At 46.0% G+C, this 26,768-nt stretch overlaps 1 protein-coding gene across 2 annotated transcripts; it reads right to left on the bottom strand.

Annotated features, from left to right (window-relative positions):
• Positions 1-964: 964 nt before the first annotated feature.
• c2cd2l (c2cd2 like) lies at positions 965-26,098 on the bottom strand. Of its 2 annotated transcripts, none has more exons than XM_088619564.1 (14): positions 24,213-26,098; positions 14,504-14,599; positions 13,903-14,022; positions 13,119-13,229; positions 12,625-12,738; positions 11,950-12,067; positions 11,431-11,548; positions 10,033-10,103; positions 9,455-9,576; positions 8,927-9,098; positions 7,766-7,864; positions 6,677-6,810; positions 6,143-6,389; positions 965-5,955 (listed from the first exon to the last, which is right to left on the bottom strand). In XM_088619564.1, exons 1-14 carry the CDS (start codon positions 24,585-24,587, stop codon positions 5,576-5,578), a joined length of 2,277 nt encoding a protein of 758 aa, XP_088475690.1. In that variant the 5' UTR covers positions 24,588-26,098; the 3' UTR covers positions 965-5,575. The 2 variants fall into 2 exon arrangements, with proteins under 2 accessions (XP_088475690.1, XP_088475691.1); XM_088619565.1 differs by having other exon boundaries at positions 5,620-5,995; positions 24,213-26,087.
• Between the last annotated feature and the right edge of the window lie 670 nt (positions 26,099-26,768).

Raw genomic sequence — 26,768 nt, 5'->3', positions numbered from 1 at the left:
GACGTGGTAAATCTTGGTTTTCGAGAAAACCCGAAATGGCTGCTCTGGCACTGCTTATGAGGACAAACTAGATTATATTTACAACATTGCACAAAAAAAGCTTAAGAATTTTAAGTATACTGAGCATCAAAAGAAACGTCGCTTAACTCTCACTTTGCTGCAGGTCTTTATCAGGAAAATGGTAATCTGTGTAGCAGGTGCAGTGACATTTTATTGCATATCTGCAGTGCCTGTCTTGCACCAGGTTGCTCTCTTGTGGGATTTGGCCTGATTTCTCTCTCCCGGAACCTGGACAGCCTGTTCCCTGGTCACTGACAGCTATACATTCAGTGGGACTTCAGTCAGGTGAGTGGGGCCTTCATTGCTTGGACTGTCTCGTTCTCATCCTGCACACCAGCTGGTTTTCCAGGAGCAGCAGGAGAACATACACTGTCCTGCTGGAACGTTGTCTCTTCGAGATGAGTCTGCATGAAGGCCAGGTAGTGAGGACCCAGGACATGGGCAGTGTAGCACCGTGCAGCCAGGGTGACATCAAGCACTAGAAGAGGCGTTTGACAGCAGCTAGACTGTCACACTCGGACCTCATGGTGTTTGGGTGTAACGGCAGGTGGCAGGTCCTTAGCCACCACAACGCCCAATAATTCCATTGGATCTTTAATGAGTAAGTAGTCAGAACCTCTAGTTACCATCTCACCTAAAGATCCACCCCTCCAGAAGCACAGTGTTCTTGTTTGGTAGAAAATAGATTAATTCTTAATTCTGAGAGCGCCACCTGCTGGTCCTCAACACCACTTGCGGCAACAGCAGTAGTCTGATTTTCCTTAGAGGTCTCCTGTCCCAGTACTGTTCAGCTTCTGGTATTTGTAGAGTTATGTCAGGCTGGAAGGTTTTGACGCTGCTGTTAGTTGCAGTAATGGACACTTCATCCACCCCACTAAATACCAGCCCACAATTAAAAGCATGCTTTATATCAGTTTGATTCTTTATTTATAAGTTAAATTAAATCCATTACAGTAATGTAAACCAGATTCCAAACATTTAAAAAGAAAAAAAAAAGCTTTGTTTTTGTATCATTGTTATATTCAGCATTGTAAAAGAAACAGGATTCCCTAAACTGAAGTACTACTACAATATCCAGGAAAGCAGCTCTCAACAGCAGGTGAGGGACTGTCGTAGCAGCACACAGGAACTGGAGACAGAAGAGTGCAGGGGAGAACCACAGCACAGGGGAACCAGCCACAAGTACAGGCCAAGCCTGCTGGATTCTTGACCAGGACACTGAGGTTAGGAGACACAGGGGGAAGGAAACTGAGTAGCTCAAAAGGGATAGTGGAGAGCTGGGGGGGGACCTGTTTGTACTTTTACAGTGGTTATATGCCATCGGAGACCAAAAGCACAGATCTCACAGCTCTGTCCACCATGATTGCAGAAACCTAAAACCCTGAAAATGGGTAATGTTATCTGGGTGAGCAGGCTACACCTCAAACCTCAACCTGTCTTCCAACTGCAAATTACAAACCCAGTAATATATGGAATGGTGTGTTCCCAGTGTATAGCAGCAAGAGAGCTGTGGTCGTCTAGTGCTGGGCATATCATTTGCTACTGATGGGTGCACATTCTATTAATTTCCAAGGCCTGTGTATTGTGAGGGACTTGGCAGGGATGTTGTAGGGTAATAAACTCAGGCATCCATTGGGGAGATAAACAAGAATTGTATTCCTGGCCTGAGTTTGAGCAAGTGCTTAGGCTGCGCAGCAGAGGTGACCAAGTCCAGCCCTCACAGCCACTGTCCAGTAGGTTTTATAAGCTTGTTAAATTTCCAACAGCAAGGAAGGGCTTCAACTTGTCCAATTAAGCACATTAGGAATTCGGTTAGCTAATGAAGGTCCCTGTCGCAAGAAAGGAAAAGATTGGAGATGTGTGTCACTGCAACACAGTGCAGTTGTACCCAGCCCTGGACCAGATAAACACTGCCTTCTGGAATTTACTCTAGCTGAGTTCTTAATTGGAGTCTAACTGATTTCAGTTTCCTATTTTAGGGGTGTATTTGTCAATTTGTCCCCCGCTCTTAAAAGGGGAACTGGGATTTGTACCTGGCATCAACCCTGGATCAGTATCAGAGTGTCCCTCACACAGATGTTGAATGAAATGTAACCAGTCAGATAGAAAGACAAAAATGCTCATTGCGGGCATGTCATTCTCAACTGTGTAAATTCATCCTCACATTGATCAACAGTAAAAGCTGTTTAAGCCCAAATAAAACAATGGCAAGCAATTCAAGAAAAAGCTGTGTCATTTTCTGTGTCGGAGAGCATACTCTTGAGTATTATTGACACCCCCAGCTTTGCAGAACATACTAGTTAAGTCTAAACAAGCAAGGAGGTGAATTGAGTAAACCCTTAGCACTGGAGATTTGGAGCACAGCTGAAAGGAAGCAGCGTTCCTTCAGGGTTTTTCAGCTGAAGCAGGGGACAGCGATGAAAGGCAAACTGAATTGTAACAGGAGCAGGTTTGCACTTTTGGTACTCCGAGAGAGTCTAATCGGAGAGACATGGTATAAACTAGTGCTTTCTGGAATCGTTTCCAACCTGTCCTAGAATCCAAACTACTGCGGGGTATTTAGCTCATCTTAGATTTCACACCTCCCAGGCTTGAGGTATAGCATGCCAAAGAGTTTTGAATTCATCTCTGCCAAAAGACTGGCCTGCTACAGCAGGAGACTTTTACACAGTCTGGTTTCCTAGGGGTTTGCGTTGCCTTGTAACAGGCTCAGAATGAGCCCGTTATGCAACAGTAGAGCAGTCTGAGGTCTTGACAGTGGTAAATGGAGCCCAAGTGCAAGGCCCTGTTTCTGCAGTGTGTGATGAACGTTAAGAAGCCACAGCTGACAGGAAGGTACTTGAACAGTATTGTCTCTTCATTGATTCTTCTCTGCCTGTGCCTGCAGTGCACCTGCACAGTCTGTCTCAATCGTAAACATTACAGCACCGGCGTCTTTTTGTTTTGATGTTCACTGCTTCTGGGAAGCAACCTGCTTGTTCTGCACCTCTCCGGAATTGGAGTTAAACATTTCTTCTTTAAAAAAAAAATCCAGTAAATCTACCTCCCAGCAGAATTACAGCAAGGTTCTCTGTTTCCTCTTTCAGGAAACACCTTTGAGGAGAAGTTTAAAATGACAACGATTTATGCTCCCACTGGCATAGGAGAACAGTGTGATGGAGTCTGCTAGCAGAATCTGTATGTTACTCTGTACCCATATAGTGGTAGGAGCTGTGAACTCCTGAACTCCTGAATTCACATGCTAAACTCTGATCGTCACGCTTGCTTAAGCACAGATGCTCCACCCCCCCGCACCCCCCCCCCCTTACTAAAGCCCAAATGTTGAGTTTTACACAAAACTCCTGATGAGAAAGGAAGGTTTAAGTGCTTTCTGAGTCCTGGAGTGTTGTGAGAAAGTTACCTCAAAGACAGGAGGGGGAGTGTGTAGAGAAATGTATATATAAGCTGTGTAGAGCCATATCCCCTTTGAACTACGATAGATACTATAACTATTATGGTCCTTATTGTAGTTCCTTGTATGCCTACAATAAAGCTTGGCTGGACGGACGAACGCTTCAGGCTCGAATCTCTTGGTTTCTACAGTATAGAAGCTTCAAAGTCATGGTAAATGTAGGTTTCCAGTTCTGTAAAATTTGAATTGTAATCCGAAACGTTTACACGTCTCAGTAGTTACATTTGAGTGTTTTCAGTTTATACTTTAACGAAAAATAGTCTCTAAGCAGGATTGCGAGATCTGAGGCATTGTCTTGTTGTGAGTTATCACAGCTTGCCGGAAACCAAGAGCTTGGAGTGGAGGGATGATAGATGTGTGTCCCCACTCACAACTGTGTGATAAATTCCATATATTCTAGAACTGCATGGAATTCATTATACTTCCCTCTCCTTTTCGTTTGAATGATTTTAGTACTTTAGTAAGGGAGCCACAGCCCCTACATATACATGGACTGCAGCTCTGACACTTGGTCTGTTTTCAACTGAGTTCATTCAGCGCTAGTTGTATTTTTTCCTTGTTTCATTTTTGAGAAATGCTGAATGTTGGAATGTGCTTTAGTAGCTAGTGTTCCTTACCGATGGCCCTGATAAATGGAAATGTAGCTATTGAAATGCCCCATAAGACTACCTTTTACCGTAGCACGGCGTAGTGGAGTGTTCCTCACTTAATACAGTAACTGTTTGGTCATCTGAAGCTTTTTCCGTGTTCTCAGATGTGGTTTATACTGACAAGCTTCAGTGGCCTACAATCTTTCACTTCTGGCGCTTGTATAGAGTGGGGAATGATGGATGGTCACGTTTCTCCCATCTTCTTCATGGCATTTTTAGGTTTCACAAGGCAGGGGCTGGTATTTGAGGAATTTGATCTTAATCCAATTGGGGGAAAAAAAGGAGAAAGGAGGCAGAGAGCTCTAGAGGAGACCCAACTGCTGTCAGAACAGTTCTGTGTTTGATGCGGATCCAAGGGTTCCTTTCAAAACTTCCCAAAAATAATGTGCTCCGTAAATGGCACTATTTTTACACACGTCCTTCTTCCTAAAAAGGAAGGCTTAAGAGTCCCAAATCTCCACGACTGCAGTTACAGATGAGTCCTTCTTGCTAACCCGTAGTTGTCCACTCTGCCCCCTTTGCTTTATCTTGTGTTCCTAGCTTCATTTTTAGCCAGACCCATGACCAGAGATCCCAAGAAAGAAGGAGGAACTCCGAGCCTCGCATGCGGATAGACTGGACCCAGAATCTGGGACAAGGCTCTTGGATCTCTGCTCGTAGAGTGGCGGCTGTGTGTGTAGGCACTGGGATGCCTCCAGTGGTGTATTTTTGTAAAAAGTATCAGACACCCCTCTGTGAAAGAGAGTGGGTATTTTCTCCTGCACCCTACATGTCAATGAAGACCTGTGGAGAAGTATCATTTCTTCTTTTTTTAAAAAAATACAAAATCTGTCACCCCAAGATGTGACCCTTCCCAACACCTGTCTCCCCCTCTCCTACTGCAAGCAATGGGACCTGTAGTTTAAAGAATACCTGAGTTATCTCAGACTAGTGTAACCTCCTGTGTACATCAATTGCACTGACCCTTTAAATATGTAGTTCCTTCATAAATTTTTTAGCCACTGTTAGACCTGAATTGCAATTGTAAGTAAAGAACTCGTTGTGATGTGCAGTTTCAGTTTGATTGCAGTGTAGTCAAAACTGAACAATTCTAATCAAATAAAGAGGCCATTAGCGTGTGGTGAGATTGATAGAATATGCCTTCCCTGCAGGATTTAAAAAGTCCTTTAAAAAATAGAGTATTTTCTCTGCTCATTTTCATAGTGCAATCAAAATAAACCTGGCCCTTTCTTCTAACAAATGAACAGTACAGGCCACTCGCCGTCCGGGTATTTAAAACTCTTTACACTTTGGATGCATTCAGTGAGGCTAGTTTGGTGGGGGGAGGGGGGGTGGGGGATAAGGACTTATTACTGTAGAGGAAGTCAAAATGCCACAAACAGTGCCATTCTCCTGCAGGTATCCCAGGTAGGCATCAGTCTGGAATTGAACATTTAAAAAGCCCCGTTCCCAGAGGAATTGGCTCACAGCGCTCCGTGGAATCCAGGATTAAGTGGTTGTTGGTACGAGAGGCGTTCACCAGGGATCTATCCCAGGTTCCTGAATTAAACTGCGTTGCATGCCTTTGTCTGCCTTCCCCCGCCCCCCTCCCCAGCCCCCCCAACAGCTCAGTCCTCTGCGCCGCCCATCCCACCGTTGGCACTGGTCTTGCTCTTGGATTTGGTGCGGAAGGAGAAGCGCTTGATGAGGCGGCGAGAGAAGCTGCCCGACTTCTTGCGCACCGCCGAGCCGTTGCCCAGATTGGAGACGTCCTCGTGCGATTGGCTGAGGCTGGGGTCCTTCTGCCGGTGCCGCCTGCGGAAGAGGAGCTTGGTACCACTGCGCAGGAAGCCCACTGGACCGGGACCGGGCGGCAGAGACGAGGGAGAAGAGGACGAATTGGAGAGGGTTAGAAAAACATGTCAAGCTGTGGCAGGAGGTATGGGCTACTCAGTGGCAGTGCTGGAGGGAGAGAAAGGGATAAGAAATCGGACAGGGGTACCTTTATGATCTTTCAGGCTACGCGTTTCCAGGGCTCCAGTTGAGCCAGTCTCGGATTCTACGTCGTCCACGGAGGGCCGCTCGGAGATGTCCGAGCGAGTGGTCTCGTCGGGCTCTTGCTGCACGGCACCCTGGGAGGAGGCCCCGCTGTGGTTGGCGGCCCCAGGGACAGGCTCCCCCTGCAGGGCGGCGTCCATCGCTGCAGCGTAGTTGATTGACAGGGCTGCCTCATCCTCCATGATTGGAACCTGGGAGGCAGAGGGGAGGCGTCATGTTGGCGGTGACAACTTCAAGCGCTCGCCGGCACAACGGGACTGACCAATGGAAAGCCACACTACCATTCAGGTTTGACACTGTTACAGATAGGATCGATGAGATGCTTCACAGTGCTGAAAGGAAGTGTTACATTCTTTGAGCTCTTAAACAAGCCTATACTCTGCTATATTAATCTGGTGAGCGTGCTGGCAGCTGGGCTAATCCGTTTTCGAAAGCGTTGCTCGAGATTGTTTTCCCTCCCAGCGGCGTATGGCCTGACCTTCGACACCCCCGAGATGATGAGCGTGCTCCTCTTGGTGGGCGTTTTCTTCGCCGCCTTGCTGGCCGATTCCGTCAGCTGGCGGATGGCGGTCTCGGCCACGGGGTCCAGCCCGTTCGAGAGGTGGCTCTCCGCTGCCCGACGGAAGGAAACCGAGTTTAGCTTTAGCGGACGAGGGCCGGCGGCTGTTGCGAGGGGGAAGGGAGCCTCCCGGTTGCACTGTCTGGAGAGCTCTACAGAGGGTTGATCCCCGTCCTGTTTACAAATCTCGAATTAGCCGTGAGCTTTGTGAAAGTACAGTGAATCACCATGTTGCCGCAAACTGCTGGTCTCGCCATGGGTAAAGAGCGAGAGCTCCCACGAACTGTGACATGAAGCGGCCCTTCCTGCTCGCTAGTCACTGTAAAGACTACTGTAATGCGACGAACGAGAGAATAAGTATGGGTTGCGCAGCAGACATTTCACCGCAGAAATGTTCCAACGTGACCTGCACACAGAATTAAAAAGTTAATTCCATTCATCGGCAAAACCATCTCGAAGTCAAGAGCAAGATTTCTATTGGATTAAAAGAGATGTATTCACAGGCCTGCTTGTTTACAATGTAATAGGGCTGCTTCATGCCACCGGAGGTTTTGTTGCCTCGTTCTGAATGGCGGAATATGGCGCTGACATGTTTTGGAAGTTTTACAGGTTACTGTGAATGTTTTTACTTTCATTGTGGTTTGAAATTCACGTATCTATGCTGATTCTTCCTAACCCTTCAATATGAAAATAGCGTTGCAGTTCCCCTTTAAGAGCACACATTTGTATGTGCCCCAAATAACACTTAACCCGTTATATTGCTCTACACACTTCAACCGTGCAAATTCCCCCTGCTCGATTGCACTCAAATTTAACCACAGCCCCCACCCCACCCCTTGCCCCCTGTGAGAATGTAATCAGTAAGCCCTCTGCGCTGGAGGCAGATGGTGCTCTGTTCTGTCCCGGCCTGCATCACTTGTCTGAATGCTGGTGTGGCCCATATTGCTAGTGGTGTCTTTAGGGGCTTTTTTTCCCCTACAAGAAGCGTTGTCTATGCGTGGGACTTACTGCTGGTGGTAGCGGAGACCCCTTCCTGGAGTTCCTCTGCAAGCACGGTGGGTTTCTTCTCCGTTACTTCCACCTTGGAGGGAGAGCAAGAGGGGGAGTCTGGAGGGAAATGCATGCTGGGGGTTAGGAGATCCACCCAGGACAGAGACAGTCCCACCTGCCTTCCACTGAAGGCCACTTTCCCAAAGCAAATCAAACCCAGCTTATTTCTCAAATGCAAAGATCAACAGGAAGTTTAAATTCCCCTTCAAGAAACTGCAGACAACTCTGCTTCCATCTTTTAAATGTATTTGTGCAGCTTTGACCTGATAGATGACGCACAATTAACAAAGCCATGTATTTACGACATTTCTTTTGTGATAATTCTCTGACTCTGATCCTGGAGGGTCTCGTCTTTTCTAGCTTTTGGCCCAACGTGAGTCGTCGACAATTAACCTCACGATAGTCTTAATTAGACGTGTCTTTTATGGTTTATTACACAAGACATACTGTAGTTAACGGTACCCCTTATGAAGGGAATAAGTCAGCCTGCTTAGAAGTGTTGCAATTACACAGCTAATTAAATGATTTTTTCAACGACATAACTGAGAACATGGGTGAAAATAAATCAGAAGACACTGGACCCTCTGGAAGATGAGTGTGCGAACCCTGCTTTACACAACATTTTCAGCTCTGGGCCGAGAAGATTTCCCCTTGGCTTTTAATTTGGCTTTAATCACTGAGACTTAATCAGTTATGTTTAATTTCCTTAATTAGATATTCCTAACTTCTTGCTTAGAAAATGTTCATAGAAGCGTAACACACAGAACTCCACCCATTCTCTCCTCCACTTGCTTCCCAAATGCCTTATTTCTGTTGAAATAGCTCTTAACAGGTGGCCAATTAATGGTGTCTAGACACCGCCATGGCTGTGAACAGTGACTGATCTCCAGATGTCCAGTTACTGAAACACTCTTAATGAGCATAGGTGTGAAACTCTGAAGTTGGTTCAGGGTTGATGGCCATTACTAACCTGAACCAACATCTTAAGACTTTCAGACGCCTAGAGATCAGTTAGCCTAATTAAGATCTCACCCCGTTCTAGGACCAGGGCTGAGAATCGCTGCCACGACCCCGTGACCAGTGCCGAGAGACTGGTCTCCATCCCACCAGCGGCCTTACCCAGCTTGCAGTCCAGCTTGGGTCGTGACTGGATAGTGGTAACCGTGGTGACGATGGTGCCGTCGGGCATGATGGTGCGGTCCATCTCCACCTTCTTCGTGGGGGTGAGGGAGGTGCGGAGGGGAGTGGCCGTCGGCCAGGTGTGGGGGTCTCCGGGCTCCAGATACACCAGCTGCAGGAGAATCGCCCCTTTCCCGTCAGCAGACAGACACCGGGCGTGGTGCCACACATCGGCAGCCTCGGACACTAGCTCGAGTCAAAAACCGTTCTATCTGGGCTGATCGGCCTGCGACCAGATCACACGATTCTCCTGCGACCAGCTCCCTGATCGTTGAATTAAAATCCTTCTACAAGTGAGCATGTACTCTAATACCTTCCTTAATACCTAACTTTTATGGTCCGTTTGCTGTTTTCATGTATGGATATACTTTTTTTGCTCAGAAATGTTGTTTTTTGATTGTTATGCGTTGTATACCTCCCCAAGGGAACAAATAAAGCATTTTGAATTGAATGTTATAGGTTCCAGACCTCCAGAGAGACGGTGCCACTCGAGGGCAGTCCCGGGCCTGGACTGATTAGAAGGACCTGTCGGCCAGTGGGAGCCTTCTGACCGATGTCCAGTGGGATAGTGGCCTGGCCGGGCAGGAACTCTGCAGGAAAGAGAAAACGGGTCCCCTTTCGGGCTCAGAATAGCTGAGTGTAATCGCACTGCTTCCACGATACAAATATTGCGAACGGGGTGAGTCGCTCACGGCGGAATCCTTCCTTTAGCAATTTGCTTAAAACATCTGTCCACAAGAGGTCGCCACATCCTCGCAGTTGCACCTGTCACAGTCCGTGCACGTGTATTTTTTTTTAAAAAAACATTCGTTTAAGAATACTTACGGTTTTAAATGCAGGTAGTGAAGATAAGTAAACCTAAAATCTCAAGGCACGGTCCGATTGACCACTATCTCTCATTTACATGTAGATTAAGGATTTATAGATTTGGTGGCATCAGAGAAAAAGGGTAGTAAGCGAAGGATAATTGTTTTAAACTGAGCACTGGAAAGTACTAGAGCTTAATTTGCATTTTGCGGTGTTACTTTGCATTTAAAGAGCCATACGTTCTCCTCCGCTCGTTCTGTTCCTCTCCAGTAGCCTCACTCTCAGCTCCCTGGTGTTCAGGCCCAGATCCCTGTAAAGACACAACAGCACATCGCTTTGCAGGAATCTCTCAAACGGTTTCAAACGCTATGGTCTTTTCCAGCGTCACCACTGTTTACAAATCTGCACAGCCCTTTTTTGTCCCTCTCACTCATTGCATAAAACACATACATGCTAAGACTGATTCCACTTTGGCTACGTTACAGTGTTACCCTGTAGCAATTCCATGCTTTATTTGCTAATGTGAGTACTGTAAACATGCTGATATTAGGCATTTCCACTAATGAGTGCAAAAGTGACTGCTCAGCAAGACTGCTGGTCTTCTGCTAATTCACCATCACCGAGCACTACTGTACGAACGTCTCTCCTGAGACTCCTCCTCCTTGGAAAGAGAAACACTTGTTTTGGGGGACAAATGTTTGGTGGTTTTTTTTTAGTTTTGAACAGATAGGATCACAAGGGGCCTAAGTTATGTACTCCAGTGGTTCTCAACCCTGGGGGTACCTCGAGATGCACCAGGGGTACCTCGGGCGTCGCATCCAGGTTTTTCAGGTTTTTCATGGGCTTAGGTTTTAGTAAGATATTTATCAGCTACATCTGAAATCGTTTAGATTCTAAATGATCTATGCATATTTACGATATTCCCGTTTCTGTTGTCATGAGGATAAAGGGGGTGTCAGCGCGATTTGCAGAGCGTGTCCTCTATCCGCTGAAATCTGTACGCAGCCGCAGAAACGCTCTGAGGTGTGATCTGGTGCTGGAGCGACGTGGTGGTTGTTGTTTTTTTTTTGCTGGGTAACTATTTTTTATTTTTATTTCACATCGCAGCGGGGAGGGGGTTTCTCATTACATTCACCCAGCAAGTCTATTTTTTCATTTTTTTTTCATATTGGGGTCTTAATAATATGCACATTGTTTTTTGTTTGTTTCAAATTTTAAGAGTAGCGATTCGTTTTTTCATTCCGCTATGATAGAGCACATACATAGTGTACATGTAAAAAAAAACCTTTCGTAGCGTTCTATGCCTACGATAATCTTAGGGGGTTCCTGGGGATCGAGACGACTCCCCAGGGGGTAACTCGGCCAAAAAGGTTGAGAACCACTGGTGTACTCCAACCCCTCAAGGGCCACAGAGTTAACCCAATAGACTGCTTGGGGACCCACTGACCCAGAAGACGGAACAAGAAATTAGGCTGACAGGCTTTCAGCTGAGAACAGGGGGCACTTCTTTATAGCAAAGGGATGTGGGAGTCTGGAACAAGCTCCCCAGCCATGTGGGCCAGGCTGATGCTAGCAACACAAACAGGTTAGGTGGGGCCAACGGCACCCTGAACCTTCTAACGTGACTGGTGTCTTACAGAGTGATGTCCTCGTTCCAGTCCAGCTCCCAGTCCGGTCCCGAGGAAGACAGGAAGTGGGTCCTTCCCTGGTGTGTGGGCGGATCCAGGTCCAGAACGCAGCACAGCTCACCCTGGCCTGTTGGGGGAGCCGTCAAACACTGCGCTGAGCACCGCACTGCTCCCGAACGTTTTAATAAGGTTTATTGCCTGTTTTGTTGAAGCAGGAGACCTCGGGACTACAACATTGTGTTGCGGTAGGCGTAACAAATGCTCCTTGAGAATAATAATACATTGGCTCACAAATTCTACAACACAAATAATCAATCTCATGCATTTTCTCCCACGTGCATTCTATCTGAATGATAGACTTGTAGGATTTTTAGCTTCTCAGCGATCTCAATCGTCCCTAGTTTCGTTATGAAGTTTTCGCAATGTGAGACTTGCAGGGAGGTTGTTGCAACTGGACGGTTTTATTTAAACAAAACGGGTGGGAGTCGAGTGCTGTGCGCTGGAGCCCCGGCGGGCGTGCGGTCTCACCTCCTGGTCCTGCCCCGCTGCTCAGGCCGGCCGCCCGGAGCTGCTGCACCAGCAGCCTGCGCGCAGAGACCGCGCGGGAGGGGGAGCGCACGGGCCTGACGAGCCGCTCGCCCGGCGCCTGGGGGTTCGGGCGAGAGAAAAAGAGTTCGGGTCACGAACGCCTGCACGCCACGGGAAAAGACATTTTAAAGGGGAACTGCAGCCGGTTATTAACTCAGCGCGCGGAATTAAATGTGCAGCAGGCATTTTTCACCATAGGAATGTGCCAACGTGGTCTGCACGCGCGGTTAACAAGTAGGATTCGTCGGCAAGACCGTCTCGAAGTCCAGAAAAATGTTTCTATTGGATTACAAGAGATGAATTCACAAGTCTGCTTGTTTGCAATGTCATAGGGCCGCTTTACGTCACTGAAAGTTTTGTTGCCTCATTCTGAATGGTAGAACTTGGCGCTGCTCAGACCTGGAAATTGTCTATTTTGTAGTGTAAATCGGAGGTTTTACAAGTTACTGTGTACATTTTACTTTTGTTGTGCTTTGAAATGCACTCATCAATGCTGATTTTTTCTAAACCCCCCTCCCCCCCAAATAGCATTGCAATTCCCCTTTCCTTTACCATTTCTGCAGTTTTGTGTAACGACATAGTGATTAGAAAAGCGTGCTGGGAAACGTGTCTCACCGCAGGGCTGGAGATGCAGGCCCTAAGGTTGATGATCATGGCTGGCTGTGTGCTGACGATGGTGTCCCTCACCAGCTCCCCAATAGTGCCGAGATCCACCCTCCCATCATTCACCTGGGCAGCATAAACCACACGGACACGAACAGTAAGACATCATGTATACACCGTCCCTTCCAGAAGGTTGGTGAACCCAAGGTTCAGTGTTTTTGATCTCCATATAACTATTTCAAAAACTTCCTCTCATTCTAAAGCAGTGTGCAAGCTGTAACATATTCACTGTTCACTAAAGGCGTCTGAAGTAGTCTGAATCCATCAATTCCTCATGTACCTCTGCTCAGAAATTTAATTTCTTTTTAGAACGCGAGGGAGACAAAAGCTTGGAAAACGATCAGACTGTGTTTTTTTTGCTTTTTTGCAGATAAGCCCTGGTCTGAGTGGACAAGCGCTGGGGTGTTTCCACAGCACTGCAGGCTTCTGGGGTTCCTGGCTCTTACGTCTTTCTGGATCCTGCGTGGGGTGACGGTGAGGGACAGCAGGGGTTGCTGGGAGAAAGTCCAGGACACCAGCAGGCCCTCTTCCTCCACCTCCTCCAGGCAGATGACCAACTGAAATAGGTGAAGACGGAGAGAAACACAGAGTTCAGTATGTGGTGTTCAGGTTACACTGGTATTGTGTAACCTTGTGCGGGCCAATTGAACCTGTTTCTTCAAGCTGTCAGCTGAATTCACGTCAGTCCAGGAACCCAGGTGCTGGAGCTGCCTGAGGTCTATCCACAGGGGGAGTAGTCCACAAGTCTTACACAGCACCCAGGATGCAAACTATTTTTATGTAAACAAAGCCAGCGGCGCTGCCATTTTGTGTCTGATTGAGTGCACCGTTTGTGCTGGTTTGAGTCTCTAGTGGGGTATGACACGTCTTTGAATGACCTTTTCTCAAGAGAAAGAAGTTTAGCTCAATATTTTAGCCCAGCCCAGGCAATTTCATTCTTGTTTTCAAGGAAAACAGGGTGATGGAATTCGGATTCTGCAACAGATTTTGATTACTGCAATGGAAGTCATCTCATTTCCTTTCATTCGATAAAAAAATGCCAGGGTTTCGGGACATTGTCTCCCAGTTAGACGTACAGAGACGGGAAGAGGACAACTGAGCGATCGTGTTGCGAAAGACGAAGCACAGAAACTGGGCAGCACCTTAATCCATCTGCTCTGCACTTCACACAGGCTCGTTTTCACACACGCACTCTTACCCACAAATGCAAACCCTGCACATCCCTCTTACCTGAGCTTCCATGGGCGCCATGGCGACCTGATAAGTATCCAAGGAGACGGCAGCGGGTGACTGCTGGGTGACCGTCACTGGGAAGGCCACTGTGTCCACCGCGCAGTGGCACTGCAACACCTGTGAGGGAGAAAACCAGAGACGGAGAGAGAAAACCAGAAAAAGTGTCAGGTTATAGAAGGGGTGTCCAGTAACCTTTCCAATCCGAGCTCAAAGTGCTCTCTGGCTCTGGGGACACGTTTAGGAGGAAGGCACAAGTTAAGAGTTGGGCTACAATTTGTTTTTAGATGCTCAGTGCCTTGTTTAAAGACTTTGAGACTTTAACCATGGTACAAGCCTCTTCAAAAGTCAATGGAGGCACCGACAGACACCCAAACGTCTTTACACAAAGGGTTGTAGTACATAAAAAGCTACCCAATTATGGTCTTAAAACTCAGACCCTGGCTTCTTCAAATTGAGTCGATGAGATGAATCAATCCTCAGGTCAACTACCTAACAATCAGGCAAGATGGGCCAAATGGCCTCCTCTTATTCGTAACCTTCCTTTTGTTCTGATGTTCCTGTGACCACCCAGGCATGGTGGGCAAGGCAGGGAGCTCACCATGCTCTGCTCTGATTGGTCCGTGCAGGTCACATGACTGATGGAGGCCGAGGAAGGGAGCTGGAGGCTGTTCTCAAAGGTGATCTGGATGGAGCTCTGAGGAGAGGAGAGGGAGGGCCCGTATCATTATGAGGTAAAACATTGTTTCCAAATGACCTATCTGATGTTCTGATATCTCCTCTAACATATTCAAAGTGAGGACCATTGACATTAGACTGCATAGATGTATAACTCAGCACTGACCAAAACACCAGAGCGCACAAAAGGAGATGAACAATTAATCTGATGGTATTCCACTTAAAGAAGCATTAATACAGGCCTGGACCTGCAGAGGAACCATAGGAGATCCTAGCCCATGCAGTTTAGATGCAGTCACCTCCCCAGTCTCAGATCTATAGTTTGCTTCACATCAAAACAAACATGTTGCCCAGCAACCTACCACAGCCCCAGCCCTGCCGAATCACGACCCTGTACAAGTACTGACCCAGAAAGATCCAAACCGAGTGGCTGTATAACATGAAGTCACCTTTTCCTACCTCTTCCGGCATGATTTCGTGCAGCACGCAAAAAGGATTCAGAATAAAATAGGACGGTGGACTTCAGAAGTGAGGTTAGCTGACGTGGCTGTACAACCCGGTGGGGCCATCAGGGCTGTGGGGTGGGACAGGACACCAGGAGCAGGATGTCCTGCCGTTCACAAGGGTGTCTCTCCTGCCTTCTCAGTGTCCCTCAACCACCAGATTAGCCGCACCGTTCAAAGAGCTCATTCGGCAGCTTTAATCAGGTAATACAACCGGCTCAGGAGGGCTTATCAAATCCCATTGTCACGAATTACACTCGCCATCCCCCTCCTTCACTCCCGAACTTTCTTTCATAGACCAAAGAAAAGAAAAATAAAGGTTATCCCTTAATATACAGCGAGTCTGTCTATATATACACACAAATTACCGGTACATCCACGTGTGCTATTTTAAACCAATTTATGGCCTTGACTCAACAATAAATTAGGATGTATTACAATGCCTCCATTTACGATAAACTAATGAAAGGTAGTGTTTTCCTTTCAGATCTCATTGCTTTGTTTAAATAACTGTGAATGAATCATCTATGCTAATTTCATTATTCTGGTCCTTCCTTATCTTCGTCACTGTTTATCACATATATACAGTACATGTATGCATGCTGCTTTTGCAGTAGGTACTGTAGGAGAAAAAGATTTCATCATCTTGTCTTGCAATACACAGTAAATCCAAGCTCTGACTAAGCTAAATGCAAACAAGGCCCTTCAGATATATTTGCATGAGCCCAGAGCATTTTCACTTTGCAAATCGCAGCACTCCTTTCACGAACGGCAGTGGGAAGAAAAATGAACACGCCTTCTGCAGACTTCAAGGAATGTGTTTCAGGCACCTTAATGCAGATGCTTAAGAACCACGTGGGGAACAACGCACTGGCCGAGTCAGAGCACAGAGGTGCTTAATAAAATGGTTTAAGCGCTGATCCTGTCAGCGCAGCAGGGGAAGCTGGGAAGGCTGCACAAAGTGTGCTCAGCTTTGAAGTGTCCGTGGGTTGCCAATTTCCATACAGAGTCGCACATTTGCAAGAGTGGCCAACCGGCAGGGATTGAAAACAGCCACCTGGAAAGAGAGTATCATTTTGCAGTAGGAGGCTAAGAGGGGGTGTTTGGATTTCGGGGTCACCCAGGGCTCAGGAGCAGCGTGCTGTCCACAGCCCCGCCCTGCTGCAAGAGGCCTCGGGGCACACCAAAAATATCAACCCCCTGAAGGCAGAGCTCGACCCATCCAGCACAGCACCACAGTGTTTTCTTCAGGAGTGAGCGCGCAGGCCTGCGTTTCTGATCGCACAGGCTGACTTTTATGTGTCGATGCCAGGAAGGCAAAAATAAATATGTGCCTTGTCCTAAACCCCAAAGTGACACCAGCTGATGTCTTCAAAATACAGCCTATCTTAGGGAAACGTTTCAAACACACAGACTCGTGCATAGCAACAGAGATTCTCCTGCACAAAAGGTGTTCCCCTGCACAAAAATAGTGAGATATGAGCACCCAGCTCGATCTGTTTTTCTGATGCTAAATGAATTCACTTTTCTTAGTCTCCTCAAGGACCTGCTACACTCAGAGGGTGAAGCACTTGGTTTTTTTAAAAAAGTGCAGTTGTCCTGCAGCTCCAAAACCCTTTAGAAGCCCCCAGGCAAAAGGTACAATTGAACAGTCACCTGCAGAGCTCTTAATCTTTAATGTCTTAAAATTCTGGACATTTCCAGCACATAATTACAGTCCTGTGTTTCCATGAATAATGTGCACTGTGTTTCTCCACAAGCATGTAATATGACATTCCTATTAGAAGCAGCATGGTACAGTAGTGCATGGAAAACAAGAGTATGACATTTCCAGTAACAGTAGGCCTTTTAAGATGAGACGCGTACAGTCCAAAAGCCATCCAGTTCACCTGTCTAAAGTCTAAATTTGGTCATCTGTTTTAAATATAGTGGCTATGGCACTGATGTGGGCAACTGAAGTACCTGTATGGCATTTCTCAACCCCTTTTCCCTTTTTTCTGTTCTAGAAATGTTCCTGCACTCCTAGGTCCTCATGTTAACTGGCTGAGGAGGCGTAGCTGGGTTCGTAGATGAAGAGATTTGTATAAAAAAATCAGGTTTGCATTAAGTCTAGCACAGCAAAAGTGTGTTGAGAGGCACAGGACCACCCGTATAAAAATGCTTCACCCGCTCATACGTGTTTTAGACTCTGTTATTATTAGGAAATGAGACTAGTACATTCGCAACCTTGGGATATTGTTTGCAAGTGTACGCAAGTAGAAAGTCAAACGGGACCAAACTGTGGACAAAACGGGACCTCTTTTTTATTAATCCTGCACAACAGGCACATGCAGGACACAGCTCTTCAAGCCTCTTTTCACAAGGGAGCAAAAGCATCGTGTCTCATTCGGCACTCACACATGCCCATGTGCTCCTTATGTCAATAATGCCGTGGGGCACACTGGGCAAAGATGCAGTGGATTGGTCTGAACCCCCCTGTTAAAGCAGTGTCCCTAAACGAGTGTCTGCAGGGGGAAACTGAGAAGCACAAATGCATCTTCCAGACCCATTCCCATCCTGCCTCTCTGTGCAGCAAATGCAACACAAGACCAAAATCCCAACTTTAAAGCCAAGTATCCATACAGGCAACGAAGGAGTAAAAGTCTGGCAAAAGATTTCCCCCTGTCTGGTTTGGATGCCTAGAATGCAGGCTAAATCAGCTGTTATTCTTGAAACGAGGCTGAATCAATGATACGAGCATGATAAATGTGTGCAAAATAGCTGTAGGGCTTTTACGTCCCTGTATCCTAATCACTGCTCTAAAAAATTGCTGGAGGAAAAGCCATTGGTAATTCCCTGGTATGAAATGGATCATCTGAAAGGACTGATCTGCAAGGACTGAATAAAGACAGATGTTGGCCTGAGTCTAAACTGTCACCTATAGGCTGCTTGTCTATGAGAGCTTGTGTGTAGTGATAGGGATGCAGCTCAGCTTGCGTGGTGCTGTGTGCCCTGAGAGGGCGTCCTGTCCGTAACACCACACATTGGCCAGCTGTGCCATGGCCGTCTGCCAAATCCCAGGATTACAGAGGTAGAAAGCTCCTTAGCGCTTCTGTGGGGTTTTTTGCACAGCCGGGCTTTGAAGGCGGAGCTGTGCGCTGTCACAGCGTGGGAGTCAACAGCTGCACTGCTCCTGCTCTTCAGCGTGGCGCAGGTTCGAAACTGTTCCGAAACAGTGAAACCCCCCCCCCCCCCTGCTACGGTTACCATATTACCAACAATCAAGATGGTCGAAGGGGAAAAGCTCACCAGGATCACTGTATTTACACCAGTCATCATCGGCACTTACATCTCAATCAGTACAGTGCCCTCCAGAATTATGGGCACCCTTGGTAAAGATGAGCAAAAAAGGCTATGAAAAAATGTCTTTGTTGTTTATCGGCTTGATCTTACACTGAAAATATGAGAAAAATCTAACCTTTCAGTGAGGTACAATTATTCAAAGAAAAAACAAAATAATCATTTTTTCATAGCCTTTTTTGCTCATCTTTACCAAGGGCCGCAATAATTCTGGAGGGCACTGTAAGTGCTGATTAAGAAGGGAAGATGGTCTGACATCTCCCAAAACATATTACACATTAGGCAAAGATTTGACTCTTTTTGCCATTTTATTTTACAGCTCAATATTTAGGATTCAAAAGTCACCCCATGCAAGACGCGTGTAAGGAGTTTTGCTTTCAATTGCAGTGCTTTCTTTTTGTTGCGCCCAAAACTGTTTTAATTGTAATATTGTGAGCTTAGTTTAGCTGAATCCTTTGAAGACCCCAACTCAAAAATGTTGAATGAATCTGTGTTTATTCTATTATTGCAACGAAAACAACAACATACATCAGGCATACAGCTAGAAACCTCTTCTGCACCAGTAATTTGACTCAGGCCTCAGATTCATTCCGCTACTTCTGATCATGTGAAGGTACACACTGAATGAAGCAGCACTTTTCTCCTGATTTCAAGTCATGTTACCCCCCTGTTGGTTCTCAAGATAATAGGTATTGCTCATAATGTCTTTCTTCTGAGTTGTAACACTATACCACACCACACAGCAGTGCTCAGTTGCCTGACTACCCTCCTCAGCATGTAATTTGAAGTGCAGCCAGTTGAATGAACAGGGCAGCCAGGTAACAACAGTAAGGTGCCTGTTAGCCTCTTGGGCCAAACAAAACTTGTTAAATGGGCAGTTGAATGCTCAGAGACAATGTGCTTTTGTACAGCGGTGTTGATGCAGCTAACTTTTTTGGTCTTGATCAACACAGTCTTGAGGGTCAGTGATAAATACCACCCACAAATACAGTATGTCTTCCACCTCCTGCTGTGTTGTTATATGATATGATGTAGAACAATGCAGTTTCTGCACAGACAGCCAGAATAAGGAACTTTGTATTTCTGATGAAGTCATGTGGAATTATTTCCTTGGCCATATACAGTATAATAGGTTTTAAAATGTGGCCATTTTCTGTCCCACAGTTCTCAGGCTTAACTAAGCAACCTTTTCATTGTGTCTATGCTACAGCTTCCCAAGAAACAGACAGATGGTCAAACCTTGTCAGCCATCTTGCGACTCCATTGGTGAACAGACCATAATTCAGTCCAGATGACACGACAAAGTAGGAAAAACGTTTTCATAACACTTTCTTCGCAGTCCATTTTGATTACTCATCTGTGATCCCAAGGTGACTCTAGGAAGTATTGTGTTTGAAGAGATGTGTAGGTAAATCACGGCTTTAAGAAAACAGAATGCGTTGTAGTAATTAGATGTGCCTATAGCCTATAGCAGAAGGTGTTGAGCAGCTCAATGAATGAGTGTGAGTCTACAGTGTTAAGAGTACTGAACCACACTGTGGCAGATCGATGGTTAGTGTTGCAGGTGTTTTTAGGCTCTGTGCAAGAGTGTTGATTTGCAGTGTGTTCAGTAGTTCAGAGGATTCAGCAGTGGGCTGCTGTGCAATAAGTAGCTAAGCGTGAGAGAGCTCAGCTGCACGATGTTCAGTATCTCAATGTTAGGAGTGCTGATCTGCAGTGTGCCCCTAGCTCAGCCCGGAAGTGTGGATCTGCAGTGTGTTCAGCGGCACAGTGGGTACAGTGAAGGCCTGCAGGCTGTGAATGTGTTTGCGAATCTCAGTGGCTAGCAAGCGCTGTTTAAAAGTGTCAAGAGCTTGGGAGAGAGCAGGGGAGAGCTGCACTAATGCAGGGGAGGCTGTTCAAGGAAGCTGTCATCACAGGCGCTCAGGCCTGCCTCTGAGCAATGAGGGAGAGAGAGAAGGGGAATCAGCTGGGTATGTTACTGCACAGAAAGGAGGGGTGGTGATGTAGGGGTGAAAAGGTGTAAAAGCTTTGAATTCAGAGCCTGAATTAACTCAAGAACCGGGCTGCTTCAAATTCGACAATGTGGATCCAGACAAAATGAACTACTTGGGCTGTATTAGATTTGCGCCTTGCTTTAAAAACCTCTAAAGCAAAAAAAAACAAACAAATTCTAAATGCATTGCCTGTATGCACACAATGTATTTAAATGACCCTGCGATTTGTTTAGGACTATAGAAATATACTTCCAATTTGAGAATATTTTAATTGAAACACTGAAGTGTAAATGTTTATTGCTCAAGCACAAATCCCCCCCTTTTTTTAAACAGACCTTCCTCATCGTTTCTCAAACAGGCTCACAAAACTATGCTCCAAACTAGGCTATCTCCATTGTTTAGGTGACAGGATTATGGCAAGTCCAGTCTTCCGAAACGAGTGAAAATGTGGGAACGCCAAACAGTAAACGAAGCAGGTATCCGGGTTGTTATACAGTACATAAGACACAGAGGAACTTCTGCTGTCTCTGCATTCTTTCGACAGTGCTAATCAACTGTATTCAGTTTTTTGTTGGTGGATGCAGAGCTGTCTAGTAAGCAAGAAGCAACAAAACTGGTCAAAAGATGAGACATTATTTGACAGGCTGGTGTCACTGGAATTACTTTTGAATGTGCCGAAACCTCCGATATTGCCCTCAGCTCAAGTGTGTCATTCCGTACAAACTTGCAAGTCTGGTTTTCAGGTCCAAGGTATTTACACACACTGTGCTGCGAGTGAATGAGATCTTGTGGTTATGGGGGATAGGCCAGACCAGTCTCTGTTCTGCAGCCAGTGACAGGCTCACGTGACATGGACAACAAAACAAAGGGACTCTTAGTACCATTGGAATTAATACCTTCCCTAAAAGACAAGACTAACCTGATGCCTAAGTGATCAATGGCATTTGAATCTGGCAGTGATTAGCCCGGCGAAGAGGTTTTCAGGAATGTCTCCCTCTATCGCAAAGCTGAATTCTCAAAATACAGCCGCTTGTATCAAAACAAAAGCCAGCCCTGGGCCCTGCTGATGAGCATACTCATGGTGACTGTTCTGTGTTCTGAACATGTCGGGCAAGGCCAGGGCTGACTGAGCTTCTGGCCCAACAGCATTCCTCCCCGAGCAGCAGGTAAATACCTGGCATTTATTACTGCACCTCTCACTAGGTGTTACGTTTTATATTCCCCTGTTACAGCTCTTCCCAGGGGGCCAGAGGTTTGTAACCTGTGTGGACTCTCCCCAGCTCCCTCAGCCTGTCAGGTGGGATCGTTCGAGTCACTGCACACAATCAGCACTCTTCCACAGCGCTGGCTGTCTTACACAAACGCACAGGTCTGGTTTGGCTTTTAAAATAGCAAGCTCTAAACCACCTCACGAAAACGTTAAATCTGTCCAGGTGAGCCTCTAATTTGAACGCTTTTGACTTCATTTGGAGCTTTGAGGTCGATCAAAAGCCACAAGCCCTGTGGCCTATGAGAACCGTCATATCCAGCCCCTGTTCTCTATCAGCTGCTCTTCAAATTTGATTTAATCGGTTAATCAGATTTAACATCAGTATTAAACTGAAAAAAAAAACTGATATCAAATAGTGCTGAACCAAAAAATGTTTCTTGGATTGTAAGACTTTTCGGATAGAATAGCTGTAACCGGAAAGAGTTGGGAATCCTGGAAATGACATGAATTTAATTGATGATTAATCTCACCCTGCCTGTGCAGTAAACGTCATTTCAAAACCTCTATAAAAATAAATCGCATTGTTTTTATGAAGGCAATCTGACACCTTTGGCCAGTGAGAATTTTTTTAGACTGATCTCCTGGTAGAATTCCATTTAAAGCTGCGTTGCATCTGCCTGAAGCACCAAATATCCGAAGTACCTATAATAACCACTGCAAAGTGGATCTTGTAGAATAGGTTGGAAAGTGTACAAAATCCACAGAAGTCAAAAACACACTCATGATTTTGATCATGTAGATTCAGCATTGTGAAAAGTCTGGTTTGCTTTGTGGATTTCAGTGACTTTTCGGAGATGAAGTCACGTTTTCTAACTTCAAAGCAAGTCACCAAAAGAAGATTCCATAGTTAATGTTAATATAGGTACATGTTCATAAATGGCAAATAAACTATCACAGGTCAAGGGTGTGTGACACATCATCAGAGCCCTGCTGTGGTGTGAGAGCCCTCCTGCACAAACGTCTGCTCTGATCCCAGCGAGTTCTATTGCCTCACACATGGGTGGCGGAAAGGGTAGCCTGCCGATTTTATTTCATGTCCATGGGGCATCTCGTCCCGCCTTTTATATGGAGAGATCAAGTGCAGGGGAGGAAAAACAAAACAAAAGGACCTCTGAAGAGTAGATGCTTCTGCCACAGCCAGTGGGTGCAGGGGAGAGGGAGAAGGGGGGGGAGCGGGGGGGTGACTGTATTTTCTGGTGGGGACAGTAACTGTGGTCACCATTGGCGCTCTTGTGTACAGCTCCCCTTGCCCCTGCTGGGATCTTGCCCCTACCCTGATCTCTCGCAGGCTCTGACCTAGCACAGCACCGCTCTCTAGACAGTGGTTAATTCCCCTATGCCAAAAGGCCAGTCCCCTACTGTGGCTGAGTATTACACTGTCTAGATATCACAGGAGGGTGGTGTCACTTCTGGGGCTGCTACTTGTGCATGTCTGACTAAGTTTGCATTGACTTTGGTCCATTTCTTGATCTTGAAAGCGGCTCAAAGACGTTAGAAAGTGATCCCTTGCACAACCAGTGCTTTGATTGCTCGTGTCGCTATTTTTGAGGTGACTCTGTAAATGCCTGTCCCCCCGAGTAGAAACATGGTACAGGCTGCAATGGCTAGTGTATTTGTCAGTTCTGGCTTGTGTGTGCCTCACTATATCTCTTCTTACTGGTTTGTGAAGAGATGAGAAATGGGTTCCAGCTCTTGCCCAAGTCATGTTTCTGTGGGTCTGGGGGTCTGCCCTTTGTGTAGCTAAGTTTGTCTGCTTGTGTTATTCAACATTTGTCTTCTCTTTATTGCATTTTGTATTGCAATACAAAAATGAACCTTTGCATGGCCTAAAACAGTCCAGGTTTTGATTTACAGTAAATTAACAATAGTCTGTGCCACTTATATGTAATTACATTTCAGAAGCACTAACAAGAGGAGATTAAAATGTTAGCTCCGTGGTTCATTTTAAAAATGACTATTTTCCCTCTTTATTGTCGTCATCTCCTTCATCTGTAAAACAGATGAGCACAAGAGCACAGTTTACAGATAAGCAACATGCCCACATATCATGTCCTAAAACTCCCACCACCCATCAATATCCCTGCGCCCACACAGACAGCACTGGGCATCTCTTGTGCTGACGAAAAGTAAGCTGCTGTAAATCAACACTTATCGACAGACATTGGCATTGGCCCTTACTTACAAATGATATTGCAAACTACCACCCAAAGTCTAAGCACAAAGATTCACGGTAGAGCATACTGAAAACAATATTAGAGCATGATAGAAGTTTAAAAGTGAGACGTTTTCGCTTGTCACTGTAAAGGGCGGCTTTAATTTGCGGAATCCAGCGATGCTGGACATTTAATTCATTTTCCCAAAGAAAACATTTGAAGCTGACATATGAATAGAAATGCATTCATTTTGACAGGCAGTCCGAAATATCTACCTATTCAATAATGATGTCCATTTGAAGGACATTGCGTCTTCATCAGGCATCACACCAAGATCCCCCGCCCGCTTTGGGAATGTCACGACACTCACCCCATTCCGACACGCTTGCTCGTTGAGGGCTCGAACCCAGGTCCGCTGCCAGTTCTCCCGAAACGACTTGAAGGCGAACAGGGATGACAACAGGCCCGTCACCCCTGCCTCGCTTTCGCCGCTGACCCCGCTTCCTCCGTCCAGCCCGAACCCCAGCTTCAGTAGGGAGCCCCACACGCCCCCGGCGCGGATCTGGCGAGGTGCGGTCCCGGGCACAGAGACCGAGCCGCCGCGCTGGTAGCCCAGGCGGCCGGTCCGCCGTCGCAATACTCCCCTCGAATACTGCACCAGCCACGAGAGTACAGTCAGGACGGAGGCGAAGAAGAGCGCAACTAAAAGGAACCAGCTGACATCCTGAAGCCGTACTAGTGCCATGCTTAATATCCACCCTTATCCAAGTACTGGGAGCTGATGCTTGACGTGCAGTCCGAGTGCGAATTCAGCAAAAGCCAAAACAAAAAAAAGGAGAACGCCTGCTTCTTTTTCCTTCTGTTCTTCTCTATGTCCTTAGGATGATGATACAATGAAATATGTCAGTCATCTGGGGCGCAGTCACAAATTATAGGAATGGCAAAGGATGTTTGAATTAGACATCCGATGTTTGAAAAGGGCATCCGAAATGAACCTATAGCTGAGCGTGAGTTAAATAATATACAGCATTCAATGTATGAACAGTACGGTAAACATTATGTAAACATTATGTATATTCATATCATTTATGATGTACGATAGATAAACGTGCGTTAATACACAAATATTCTCACAGGCTTACGTTAATGCAACAATGTCATTAAATGTCTCTGTGTTTAATATTCGCATATTCGGTGGTCTCCGGCACACTTTCAGCTGCAGGGCGCTTTCTGGGGTCGCCCTGGTTATTTGTGACCAAGAGTGAAATAAAGTCTTCCTCTCCTGTCGAGAGTTTCGCGTGTGTTTAGATAACTGGGGTCCTGGCGTCATGTTCTTGACGTCGAGAAAGATGCATGGCTGAGGTATGCAAAGTGCACAAAAAAATAATGAAAGAATGAAAAAAATCCGTCTTCTGTGTCTACCCTTCGTTTCGTTGTCTCGCTCGTGTTTTTTTTTTTTGTGTGTGTGAAAACCAGTTTCCCCACTGACCACTTTTAGTCATGAGAATTTACCAGCGCAGGTGTTTCAGTCCGCCCAGCTTATGTCGCCTTACATTGCTCCGGTTAACGTCCCACATTATTTCAGAATCCACATTCAGACCCGCTCCCTCGGTCTTGTGTAATATTCCATTGATGCACGGAATTTGCGTAGTTGATTTGATAGTATTAGCTGCAACGTGGGTTATATCGATATTGTCACCCCTGGATGTTTTTTTGTTGTTGTAGCCGTGTTCAAATAATAACCACAAATGTCCATCAAATATAATCGCGTCAGTAGTTACAGTATCATTAATAGCTAGTGGGTTAGGATTATTTACGAACGCTACATCTAAACGGCAACCTATGCAACCAGTTTTCCTTTTTTAACAAAAAAAAATCATTGTCAAGGTTTAATACGCAGTAATGCCAGCGTCTGTAGAGCAAGCACGACACTAGTAATAATTTAGATACATTATTTTGTATATATCTTCCTTTTTAAATTCTCCCCCCTTCCTCTTCGTCTCCGGTCTGTGCCCACAGTGCCGAACACCCAGCGAGGAAGCTGTAATCTTAACTCCTTGTTTTCTTGTATAGTTACGGTTTCCACTTCAGCCGAAAACGATACGGTTGGTATCCTCAGAGGCTGCTAGTCCCTGTGAACAGCGCTCCCGGAATAGCGACTGGAGCCCTCTCGTAGTCAGAGGGCCATAATCGGGAATGCGCAGGACGCAGAGCTGTCAAATCGCAGCACAACAGAGAGCGCACAGCACACAGTTAAAGGGGCAGGCACACTTTTTCAACCACGTCCATAGTGGCAGCTACTCGCGTAGGCATTAGTAGGACACTTGCAAACCGTGTAGGTGTTAAAAAAAAAAGATACCCGCCCAAATAATTACAGTACTGAGAAACCAAATGGTACTCATTTTCTAGAAGGGTAATGAATGCTTTTGAGCAACTTTACCAATCGTGCAGTAACGACAATGCGCTTTGAGGAGTAGTGCTTTCAAGGACAGCCGCAATTCAATGCAATTTAGGTCTTGGCATTAAACATTTTCAGTGCACTTTCAATTCTGGAAGCACCTTTCGGGCGTCTTTTAGCAACAGCTACGAGTTATGGAGCCCGCTGGTCCAGGTTATTAAAAAAAACATAATGAAAATGTGTAGTACTTTATGAGAAATGAATTATCTCATTTCACCCCCCATTTCAGTTAACCCCAGAGACATAGCGCATAATTGGCCTGGTAGTTAATATATTCAAAACTGTCTATAACGAGTCAAGGTCAATGCGATTAACAGTCTACACTGTACAAGCAAATCTGCCTCTCATTAAGTCGGTAATTTCAGCAGTTCAAATTGGTCTCTTCTAAAATAATGAACAAGGTACCGAGGCTTAAGAAAACAATGTGTGCAGGCTGTTCAATAAATGGTACACTATACTTGGAAGGGG

Source organism: Lepisosteus platostomus, chromosome 25 (assembly GCF_059453375.1).
Source record: "Lepisosteus platostomus isolate fLepPlt1 chromosome 25, fLepPlt1.hap1, whole genome shotgun sequence".
In the NCBI taxonomy this organism is placed as follows: Eukaryota; Metazoa; Chordata; class Actinopteri; order Semionotiformes; family Lepisosteidae; genus Lepisosteus; species Lepisosteus platostomus.
The sequence above is the reverse complement of the archived record's forward strand: the minus strand, read 5'-3'. Positions and strand labels throughout refer to the sequence as shown.